Genomic DNA, 12,031 nt, shown 5'->3' on the forward strand with positions numbered 1-12,031 from the left:
AACAAAAATCTGTGTAGTCCAAGATTAATCATACTGTCTCTCTCCTCTCCAAAATACAAAAAGGTTTTTGCATAACATTTGTTTGTTTCCCACTTTTATGAGCTCAGCTTATGACACTTGCTAATAGATAGGGAGTAAAAGCCGCCAAACTCCAATTTTGACTTTTTAAAAGTTCTAAAAATGCAAAAAAAAAATGAAATAAAATAAATTGTTGGGCTTAGACTTAGGATTTAAACTAAGCCCAACAATTTATTTTCTTTGTTTTTTTTTTTTTTTTCATTTTTAGAACTTTTAAAACTAAGCCTATTATATTTATAATCTAATTATGTTTGTCTTTATATAACAACATTTGAAGTCTTTGTTATGCCTTCATTCAGATACAGCGCATCCGGAATGTATTCACAACGCTTTACTTTTTCCACATTTTGTTATGTTACAGCCTTATTCCAAAATGGATTCAATTCATTATTTTCCTCATAATGACAACGTGAAAGAAGTTAGTCTGAAATCTTTGCAAATTTATTAAAATAAAAAAAACGGAAAAAAAAAATCACATGTACATAAGTATTCACTGCCTTTGCCATGACACTCAAAATTGAGCTCAGGTGCATCCTGTTTCCACTGATCATCCTTGAGATGTTTCTACAACTTGATTGGAGTCCACCTGTGGTAAATTCAGTTGATTGTACAGAGACATCCTTGATGAAAACTTGCTCCACAGTGCTCTGAAGCTCAGACTGGGGCGAAGGTTCATCTTCCAACAGGACAATGACCCGAAGCACACAGACAAGATAACAAAGTAGTGCTACGGGACAACTCTGTGAATGTCCTTGAGTGGCCCAGATAGAGCCCAGACTTGAACCCGATTGAACATCTCTGGAGAGATCTGAAAATAGCTGTGCACCGACGCCCCCCCATCCAACCTGATGGAGCTCAAGAGGTCCTGCAAAGAAGAATGGGAGAAACTGCCCAAATATAGGTGTGCCAAGCTTGTAGCATCATACATAAAAAGACTTAAGGCTGTAATTGGTGCCAAAGGTGCTTCAAAAAAGTACTGAGCAAAGGTTGTGAATATTTATGTACATGTGAATTTATTTTTCATTTTTAATACATTTGCAAAGATTTCAAACAAACTTCTCTCATGTTGTCATTATGGGGTATTGTTTGTAGAATTTTGAGGAAAATAATTAATTGAATCCATTTTGGAATAAGGCTGTAACATAACAAAATGTGGAAAAAGTGAAGCGCTGTGAATACTTTCCGGATTCACTATAGCTTTATATAAAATCAATAGAAGTCTACGGTATGTCAACAATCATTTACATTGCTGAGTAAATGTTTCTGTATTTTGTAGGAGAACATGGATCGACCTGCTACAGAGCCTGCTGCAAAGAGCCCCAGTCCTCCTCCTGTGGAGGTGGAGAAGAGGCCATCAGCAGGAACCGTGCAAGAGGAGAATGGAGAACAGGAAGAAGAGCCTCTAAAAAATGGAGCGGAACATATCTCAGAAACAGAGAGCAGCGACAGCATCCACACGCCTGTAACGAAAGAACCACTGATCAAAGCAGTGCCACGTAAGGCCTTCTCTATATCTCTGTAATGTTCAGTACTTTCCCTTATGTATCTCTGACATGTTCTTTACACTGGTGATTCTCCTTTTCTGCAGAATTGGCAGAGAAGAATGGAAAGAGGCAGTACGAAAGAGACTTCCTGTTGGGCTTCCAGTTCATGGCTGCGTGTGTACAGAAACCTGAGGGGCTTCCTCCCATTTCTGATGTTGTTTTAGATAAGGTGAGCATCTGTTACATGGACTTGTGGTCCAAACTCTCTTGGTCATAAACACTAACAGTTAAAAGTATGGACAATGATATACTGGCCAAAAATGTAAATCAAATCATCTGCATCTATACTGAATATGTTAGTATCTTAGCCACCATTTGCCTAGATTACAGCTCTGCACACTCACATTTTCTCAACTGACATGCAACCACTTAATTTTGTGTCAAGTTGGCTGGGATGCTGTCTACATTTTTTCAGGGAAACCAACCGACATTTGGCTTAGTTGTCTCTGCCTGTTACCTCGTTAAACATTTTTGTGCTGCATTTGTTTTACACTCTAATTTAAAAGCTCACCATTCACACTCAATGTGGACTAAATGCAAAAAAAATGTGTCTATTTTATCAGAAAACCTCCGAAATAATAATAAAAAGACTCCAATTATTTATAAATAATATTGTATGTGTTCATAATGTTATGATAAACAGTTGTTTTTTTTTTTTTGTCCCAAATTTGTAAGCATGTAATTCTGGTTCTGTATATCGGTTTGGTATATGTCACTCATTTTGTTCCACTAGATCACAGCAAGTACTAGAAAAATTCTCCTCTATTACATTCCATCATAATAAACAGATCTGAAATGTAGGTGGCGCTAAAACGTATTTTAGCCCTCACAGATTTGCTCGTCCATAGACATTGTCTAATTTTCAGTTTAGGCACCACCCTCATTGTTTCAATGAATATCTCAGCCTCTGAGTGAACTAGAAGCTCAATCAGGTGTTATTAGAAAGCTGAGATCCTCATCTTTGCGATAATGTATAACATTTTATCTTCAAAATGATTTGTTTTGCATGCACGCTGGATGGCATATTTTGTTATGTACATCTATGATATAACATTAGATTATTCAGCCAATCAAACTCACAGACAAGTAAAATATGGGACATTTTTAAGACAAATTCCTAAGGGAAAAGCAAAAATAAAGTTTTTAGCTATTTGGGGCTTGCAACAGCAATAATCCGTGCATAAAATAATATTTCATTTTGTGATTCTTCTGAAAATTTTCAAACTGTGGTATTAGGGCAACAAAATAAACTGAACAGTCCCTTTCCTGAGAATGAGAGTTTTCATTTGATAAATTACTTGTTCATTTAAGTGCCATGAGCCAAGACTTTTATATTAAAATTAATATTACTACCCCATTAACTCTTGGGGTGCTAATTTGCAACATAAATGCAAAAGGAATGGTATTCTCTGATAAATTCAGATTTTAAGCTTTCAAATGTTACCTCACATGCCTGACCTTACTGTATGTACATTAAGCAGGGACTTTAAAATTTTAAGTGAAAAATCACATGTGGTTTGTGCTAAATACAGGTCTAGGTGGGGTTTAAAATGTTTTGTGATCGGATCACAAAAACCACATATGAATCTGGTAAAAAACACATTTGACCACATCACATTTGAGCTGTAAATGCTAATCTGTCCTGTATGTGTCCCGGAAGCAGTGATCCAGCTCGAAATGTGGATTTTTTTTTTTTTTTGCTTAGATTAAATTTCAGATGCATCTGGGAGAAATAGCGTGCCATTTATTTTTACTTTTCTGACTTTGTTGTGTTTAATGTCATCCAGTAGCACACTGACGTAGTGATTGATGTATGTCATCATGAAATAGAGTCCCTCCTCTTCAAATCTGATCAAGTGGTTAGATGAGACGCATTTAAGTATCCAGGTGTAAATAGTGATGTCTCAACTGACCACTAAGACGCATCTTAATACCAGGTGTAAACGGGGTAATTTTAGATAATGGCAAACAAATTCAGTCAAGTGTGTCCAGACTTTTGACTGTTAGTGTATTTCAGGGGTTTTAAAGCAATTTGAATAAAGCAATTTGAATAAAATTCCCTTAGAAGTTTCTCTTTTATTTGCAGTAATTTGTACCACACTGTTAAGTTGACTACTGTGGGAATATAAGGATACTGCAACCTAATTACCTAAATACCCTCTTTTTAATCCCTGTAAAACGTATTACCAGTCTTGTACGGAGTGGTTAGTTGTTCTAATATGTAGCTGTCTCACTTGACTGCCCGTTTGAACAGATTAACCAGAATAAGCTGCGGCCTTTAGACCCTCGCGCAATCTCCAGAGGCCCAGACTTCACACCAGCGTTTGCTGAGTTTGGCCGACAGATTCCAGGGGGCAGAGGAGCACCGGTTTGTTTTTCTCTTTTTTAAAAAAAACTCATACAAACAGTATGGAGAGTTTTAATAAAAATGTTTGCCTTAAACACTATGCTAACTAAATGACTAAATTACATAGTAGTGAATTGTCTTTAGAATCATCTAAGAAACACTCATTATATATTCCTAGTATAACATAATTATGTCTGTTCTCTCAGCTGCTGAATGTAAGCATGCGGCGACCTCCTGCACGCAAGATTATTACAAACATTTCAGTGAACGATGAGGTGCAGCTCAAGACAGCAGAAAACGCCTGGAAGCCTGGCCTGAAGCGGGAAAGCGTCATTGAAGATCCAGAGTCCCAGAAAACTCATGTATGCCCTGCACTCTCACTCTGACCTGAGCCAAATACACATTTCAAAAAGCCTTATTTTCAATTAGCAGAAAGGATGTTGTGGTGTCTAGATGATACCATTATGATTTAATGGTTTATTTTACACCATACCTGTAAAACAGAGAAAATGGAGCTTAGTATTGATTCTTGCCTTGGAGGACATTCACTAATCTGTTCATTGATGTTTCCTGCAGGAGCTTTTCCGAAAAGTGCGTAGTATCCTCAACAAATTGACCCCGCAGATGTTCAGCCAGCTGATGAAGCAGGTGACCGACCTCACCATTGACACAGAAGAGAGACTCAAGGGTGTTATAGACCTGGTCTTTGAGAAAGCCATCGATGAACCCAGCTTCTCTGTTGCCTATGGCAACATGTGCAGCTGTCTGGCAACGGTGAGTCAGACATCCATTTAAAGTGATAAAATTCTGCCATAATACACTCACCTTAATTTTGTTCCAAACCTGTATGATGGCAGAATGTTAACCTCAGTCACAATTCACTTTCATTGTATGGAAAAAAGGTGCAATGAAAATGAAGGGTAAGTGATGCTGAAATCTCCTTTTGTGTGGTATGGAAGAAAGAAACTCTACTAATATGAATAAAAAAAAATATATTTCCATCTGTTTAGCTTAGAATATTTTTTGGAGAATGGAGTTTCCACATCCCCAAGTCAGTAATTTATGCTGTATTTGTAGTTGAAAGTGCCCATGATGGACAAGCCCAACAGCACTGTGAATTTCCGGAAGCTGCTGCTGAACCGCTGTCAGAAGGAGTTTGAGAAAGACAAGGTGGATGATGACACCTTTGAGCGAAAACGCAAGGAGCTGGAGGAATCTACCTCAGTAAGTGCTTCAGATTTAAAGGTATTGTTAAAATCTATTGCTAAAATTCTCGGGCCATTAAAATGGGTTAGATGCTGAATATAAATGACATATGCTTTGATCAGGTTGAATTGTTGATGTAATCTGCCATCTGCATGCAAACTATGAGCAGTCATAGACATTATCTGCTATTTGTCAGTAACTTTAGTTCTCTAACTTAAGCTCTAAACATTATTGCACTTTGGTCACAATTACATATTCCAACATAAAGGTACATGTGCTTAAAATACATTATAAATATTATCTTTGTGTCTCAAATACTACACAAACTATGAATTACAGCATTTGTGAATAAATTGTACCAAATTAACACAACACTGAAAATAAAAATGAATATGTGTTTAATAATCATATGTGCTGAATAAAATAAATTGAAGGCACTTTGACAACAATGGCTTCTCTAGGATAATTCTGATGTCTCTGTCTTTCTCTGTGCCAGGCTAGCGAGCGGGATAGGCTGCAGGAGGAGCTGGAAGACGCAAAGGATAAGGCACGCAGACGCTCCATTGGCAACATCAAGTTCATCGGCGAGCTTTTCAAGCTGCGGATGCTGACAGAGGCCATTATGCATGACTGTGTAGTCAAGTTGCTGAAGAATCACGATGAGGAGTCACTCGAGTGCCTCTGTAGACTGCTCACCACTATTGGCAAGGACCTGGACTTTGAGAAAGCTAAGGTGAGCCCAGGGTCTTCTAAATTGTGATAGAAAAATTAAAACATGACTGTTTTTGCTCATTTAAACTTCACTATAAGTGGACCTAGAAAAAAGTGTGATATGCTCCCTTTAAATGAAAATATCCTTGTAATGCTGCTTTTGCAGTGCCAGCAGGTAAATGCTGCAACCTGTGTGCATGCAATGGGACATTTACGTAGTGTGTACAAATTTGCATGTCTTTTTCTGCCTGGGCTGATCAGCAAAAGAAAAAGTCTTGCACAGAAATCTGCGAGATATCCACACTCTGCAGTGGTGGAGCTATAAACTAATATTCTTTGGCATCTTTGACTTTTTCCTCTCTGGTCCATCCCTCCTGCTGTGTGCTGTTGTGTAAAATCAAGTCAAGTCTGTACAACTCTACAGAAAATATGGGTGCAATTCAAAGCCTACAAGTTTGCTTGGAAACAGTAGTCCCTTATGAGTCAGGCACACTGCTGGCCACAACTCAATCTGAGTTCAGCTGAGAACATGATTCTCAGAACATGATTCACATGATGATTTTTTTGCAGGGAGGTGCCTAATGCACTTAACCCTTCAAAGTCGACTGACGTACTAGAGCGTCAAAGTGCGCACCCCTGACATATCTATTAATAACTTCGGAATGGATCAAGGTATTAACTTACTTTTTTTTTTTTTATGAAAAAGCTGCCATTCGACTGCATAGACTGTTTTGACTTCCGCGAATGATAAGCCTTCCGTATTTTTGTGCAAATCTATAGCATTATTATTATAGATTTTACCACAAAACAAAGACATTGTACTTTATTTTATCTAATGATATAAAAGTGTGTGTGTGTGTGTGTGTGTGTCAGCCAATCACAGACCAAAAACAAAGAATGATGTTGTCAGATGTCATTGGAGTAAAAGGGGGGGAGGGGTGTGAAATTCCTACAGCCAGAGCCTGTGGCACCTAATGACTGATGAAAAGCACATCAATCATTCAAATGCAGTAAACAGTTCCATCTAGTGGTGTTTTTGCATATTACTCCATTTATACAGAATATTCCATTCAAATGAACAGTTTTGGTCCTTTTATATTTTCTCCTGTTTTTCAACCAAAAAAAAAAAGGTATGGTGACTATAGTCACAGAAATGTAAATAGTTGTTTTGTTTCTTTATATTTTTTCACTCAATTTCTTTTGAAGTTGTTCTAAAGCCTTTGAGGAATAAATATTTGTTGTAAAATTCATTATTCATTTATGTTTAATATTTTTTTATATAATAAAAACAACAAAATTGAATTTCCGTTTTTGTATTTTTTTGGTGATATATCACATCAGAACATGCACAAATGTCTCAAGAAGTGTATTTACAATGCACCCACATTGTAGATGAGAATCTATAGAATCCAGAAATATGACTCTCTTCACTCTGCTATGAAAATTGACCATTCCAGAAGCCAAAATATCAAAATAGTGGCAGGCGGACTTAAGACCCCTTAGACCAAGAAGGAGGCAGACATCAATTTCGAGATTTGCCAGTAGAATAGAAATACTTTATATTGTAGATAGTGGTCTGTTGATGTATTCAGGTCTCGCTTGAAGCTTGTACATCTCAAGGACTGCTCTGTTACCTTTTTACTTTCAGCCACGAATGAATCAGTACTTCAATCAAATGGAGAAGATAGTAAAGGAGAGAAAGACTTCATCTCGCATTCGCTTCATGCTGCAGGATGTTATTGACCTGCGATTGGTGAGTTGCATGGATTTTTGTTTATTTTCAATAGAGCTCAAAAGTGACCCCCTACTTTCATATTCATGAGTTACTGAAGAATATTTTTGTTCACTTTCTCCATTTACAACGCTAAAAAAAACGAACAAACATGTAATTTGGAAAAAATTTGGTACTTAGGGTTGCATGGTTTACTGGTACCACTGGTGAAGTATCACTATACCAGAAAAATTTAAACGGTACTATATGAAACTATACTTGTTGCTAATTTCTGTACCATATTACAGTATGCTGTCATTAGCAAAATTATATGAGATGTGACAGTTTTGAGATGAAATCAATTTGAAAATAAAAACCTCTGAATTTGGCCACGTGTGATCATTAAACAGCAGAAGGATGTAGTTTAATTAAATATTATACAGTCACATGTGGTGCACACTTCAGAAAGAGCAACAGGTGCTACTCTTCTGTGTCATCTGCTTCACGCGCACGCATGTGCACACACACAAATGCAGCACACACTACTGGTGCTTAATTTTCATGCTGCAGTGTGCTTGGAGTATAAACGGATGTTAACACTTATATGAACTCCTCCGGCGCAGCTCGGAGATTTCGGTTCGAGAGTCATGACGGGATTATCCCAGCATTAATCGATATAATTAACCCGTCAAAAACAGGAAGAACTCAAAAGGTCTGTCAAAATAAAAGTCCAGTCAAATGGTTGCGTTAAATTGAAGACAGAAAAATATAACTACTGCATCAAAATTGTATATTCAAAAAATAGCAATAATACTCATAACAATCTTTAATATTAAATGGTTGTTTTATTATTATTATTATTATTTGTTAGCAATATCACAAATGCAAGTGTTTTATCATGTTGTGATTCAGCCATAGCAGACTTGTGCCACAGGTAATACATTTTTTTTTTTTTTCAGAAATGTTCTCATTAATACTGTGCAGCTCTGTTGAGCAGCATTTTAGTTGACCAAAAATAGAATTATACAAAAACAATTATAATAACAATTGTATTTGTATTTGATTAAAACTGTATTTTTTCAATTTGATTAAACATCATTTAATCATAAAATTTAATTAAAAAATTGAACGTGGCTTTTTATTTATTGATTATAGTATCGATTTAGTATCAATACCAAGGTACCTGGGCTGGTATCATACTGAAGCCAACATTTTTATATCGGTGCAACCCTACCGGTACTTCATGTCTAGTATAAAGGAATTAATGTACTCAAACCAAAAAGCATTGTAAATTATGTCTTTAGTCAGTTTCTGTATTTTTGTTGGTTTGTTTTTTTGTTTGTAACACAAAAGGTCCTGCGACATCCACCAAAAATGAATTGTTACTAATTACTGTTTCTACGTGCACAGTGAGATTCGGGGGAGATAAAAGACGGCCCAGTCCACACAGAGACAGAGAGAGAGAGAGATCTGCACGGAGCAAGTGTTCCAGAGTGTGATTTGTGTTGCTGAAAAGCATTAATTTCAATGTGCCCACTGAAAAGTGGAATACATATAAACTGTGAAGCTGTCAGAAATAAAGCCCTTTTAGTTGGATCTTGCCATCTCCCGCATCCTCCCTTGTCACAAAAACGAAGAACTTTATTAAACGAATCCCGGGAAAAAGGAGGAAGGTACGCTGCTATGGAGTCATCTTCACCGCTGGAGGAAGTCTTCCGATCCCTCGCCAGCATCAACAACAGTGTTTCGAGGTGCTACTTCGAGGCCAAGAGGAGGACCGACGGGCGTTGCAGAGCTTGGTGCCTCACGCAGCGACCCCGGCAGCAGTGAACACCCATGTGTTGCTCACGAAGATGGGCGCAAGACAATCCGGAGGCCTTTCTGGAGCTCTTCAAGAGTACAACCCAAGCCCTGGAATGGGCATTCCACCTCTTACCGCTGCTGACCGGGGAGGCTCAACTCGTGGCCCAAAAGCTCTTGCGGGGAGCCAGGCCACGTCAGCGGACAGTGCCCGATGAAGGAGATGGGGACGTTGGTCCCCAACAATCCACGGGCCGCACCCTAGCGAGCTGGCGTACCAAATACCTGTGAGTATGGGGGGTCTTTTTTCGAAACCAAGCCTTGGTGAATTCTGGTTGTAACCAAACCTCTATTCATCGATGCTTAGTTAAAAATGGGGCATTGAGGTGTGTGTGTGCACAGGGATATTTACGATTATCCTGCCATGAAGTCACTATTCTATTTCAGGGTCAAAAGCATAACATTGAGGCTGTGGTTAGTTCTCATGGCCCGTTTCTATTGGCCGGGCATTCACGGGGATGTTAGCCGGTGGTGTGCGACATGTAGCGAATGTCATCTGGTGTATCCGCCTGCTACTCCAATGGCACCATTGCAAGGTTCCCTTGACAGAGTTGGCATTGACCTCGTTGGGCCATTAGAATGGTCAGCAGGCTGGCATCGCTTTGTGATGGTTCTGGTAGATTACGCAACGCGATACCCAGAAGCAGTGCCTCTTCGCAACATCTCAGCACGTAGTATTGTGGAGGCACTCTTCAGAATAATCTCCTGAGTGGGGATTCTGAAAGAAATCCTCACTGATCAGGTCATATCACGTACACTACATGAGCTGCACAAATTATTAGGTATTAAATAGATTCGGACAAGCTTGTACCATCCACAAACGGACGGCTTAGTTGAACGAGTCAATAAAACCTTAAAAAATGTGATTCATAAGTTTGTGCTAGAAGGTGCTCGGAATTGGGTTAGGTGGCTCAAACCCTTGTTATTTGCAGTGCAAGAGGTCCCACAAGCCTCCACAGGGTTTTCCCCTTTTTAATTATTATATTATTAAAATTGGGAGGAGGGACATTCACAAGGCTAAAATTTATTCAATATGTTCTTGACCTGAGAGCAAAACTCACACACTGATGCATCTATCACAGGAGAATTTACTACAGGTGAAAGAACGTCAGTCCCAGCTGTATAACGGGAGCTCGGCCACGGGAGTTTACACAGGGAGATGAAGTACTTTTATTGCTGCTCACATCAAGCTCGAAATTACTTGCGAAGTGTCAAGGGCCCTTTGAGGTCACACGGTGAGTTGGGGAAGTCGACTATGTTGTAGTGCTTACGGATAGGGGCGGGGCTTATCAAATTTACCACCTCAACCTCCTAAAACCAGGGAGAGAGGTAGTCCCTGTATCCTTGGTGATGGTAGTTCCGGAGAGGGAGGAGCTTGGTACGTAGGTGAGCCTAAAAGCCAATCAGTTCACTCCGGTCCCGTCTGGAGACCACCTCTCGCCATCACAATTTGTATAGGTTGCCAGATTGCATGTCTCTGACATCCTCTCACCTCACCCTGAGCCACACTAACCTCATAGAACACCACATCGAGACAACCCCAAGGGTAGTGGTACGTAGCCATCCCTACCACTTACCCGAACACAAGAAACAGTAGTACAGGAAGAATTAAAGGCCATGCTCTATATGGGGGTTATAAAATAATCCTACAGTGATTGGGCCAGCCAGGTAGTTCTGGTACCTAAGAGCAATGGCTCTTTCTGGTTCTATTTGGATTATAGAAAAGTCAACGCGGTGTCGAAATTTGATGCGTATCCAATGTCTAGTATTGACTAACTGCTCAATCAGTTGGGCACGGCTTGACCGTGGACTTAACAAGGGTTATGGGGTTATGGATTACACCAATATGTGACCCTTCTGTTCATTTTGTTTGGGGCCCGGCTACGTTTCAGCATCTTATGGACTGTGTCCTCAGACCACATGCTGCGTATGCTGCTGCTTATTTGGATGATATCATTATTTACAGTAATGTCTGGCTGCAGCACATGCAGCATCTGGGGGCCTTTCTGAGGTCGCTGCGATGAGTGAGACTCACAGCAAACCCGAAGAAGTTTGCAATTGGATGGGTGGGGGTACGGTATCTGGGGTTCCACTTGGGGCATGGGCAGGTGCGACCCCAAATTGATAAAACCGCAGCGATTGCAACCTGCTCGAGTCCTAAGACCAAAAAGGAGGTGAGACAGTTCTTGTGGCTGGCTATTATCGAAGATTTGTGCCTAATTATTTGTACGTCACCAGCCAACTGAATGATCTAAATAAAAAGGGAGCTCCAGACCCGGTCCAGTGGACGGAGTCCTGCCAACAGGCTTTCAGACAGGTAAAAGCTGCACTTTGAGGTGGGCTGCAATAGAGAAGGCATGTTTGGCCATCAAGTGGGCGGTCTAGCGCATGCAACCTCTGACAGGCTATTAGTGCGACTTATAAATCAGTGCAACTTACCTGTTTTATTTCTCTCGACAATGCAAATTTGACCAGATGTGAATTTATTTCTGGAAAATATGTTACATAGTCTTATAGCTAGGGATGTGCAAGATTAGTCGATTAAATGGTACTGATGCCACTAGTCGACACTGG

The 12,031-nt window shown here is 39.5% G+C and overlaps 1 protein-coding gene across 4 annotated transcripts in view; it reads left to right on the forward strand.

Moving 5' to 3' along the window:
- The window catches only part of LOC127628707 (eukaryotic translation initiation factor 4 gamma 3-like), a 79,536-nt gene that overhangs the window by 41,523 nt on the left and 25,982 nt on the right, over nt 1-12,031 (forward strand). For all 4 annotated transcript variants that reach the window (XM_052105514.1, XM_052105515.1, XM_052105516.1 and 1 more), the window contains 8 exons: nt 1,355-1,574; nt 1,667-1,791; nt 3,877-3,990; nt 4,176-4,331; nt 4,546-4,743; nt 5,047-5,193; nt 5,672-5,908; nt 7,535-7,639. In XM_052105514.1, the coding sequence (XP_051961474.1) occupies nt 1,355-1,574; nt 1,667-1,791; nt 3,877-3,990; nt 4,176-4,331; nt 4,546-4,743; nt 5,047-5,193; nt 5,672-5,908; nt 7,535-7,639 (1,302 nt within the window). The remainder of the gene's footprint in view (nt 1-1,354; nt 1,575-1,666; nt 1,792-3,876; nt 3,991-4,175; nt 4,332-4,545; nt 4,744-5,046; nt 5,194-5,671; nt 5,909-7,534; nt 7,640-12,031) is intronic.

This window comes from Xyrauchen texanus, chromosome 35 (genome assembly GCF_025860055.1).
Source record: "Xyrauchen texanus isolate HMW12.3.18 chromosome 35, RBS_HiC_50CHRs, whole genome shotgun sequence".
In the NCBI taxonomy this organism is placed as follows: domain Eukaryota; kingdom Metazoa; phylum Chordata; class Actinopteri; order Cypriniformes; family Catostomidae; genus Xyrauchen; species Xyrauchen texanus.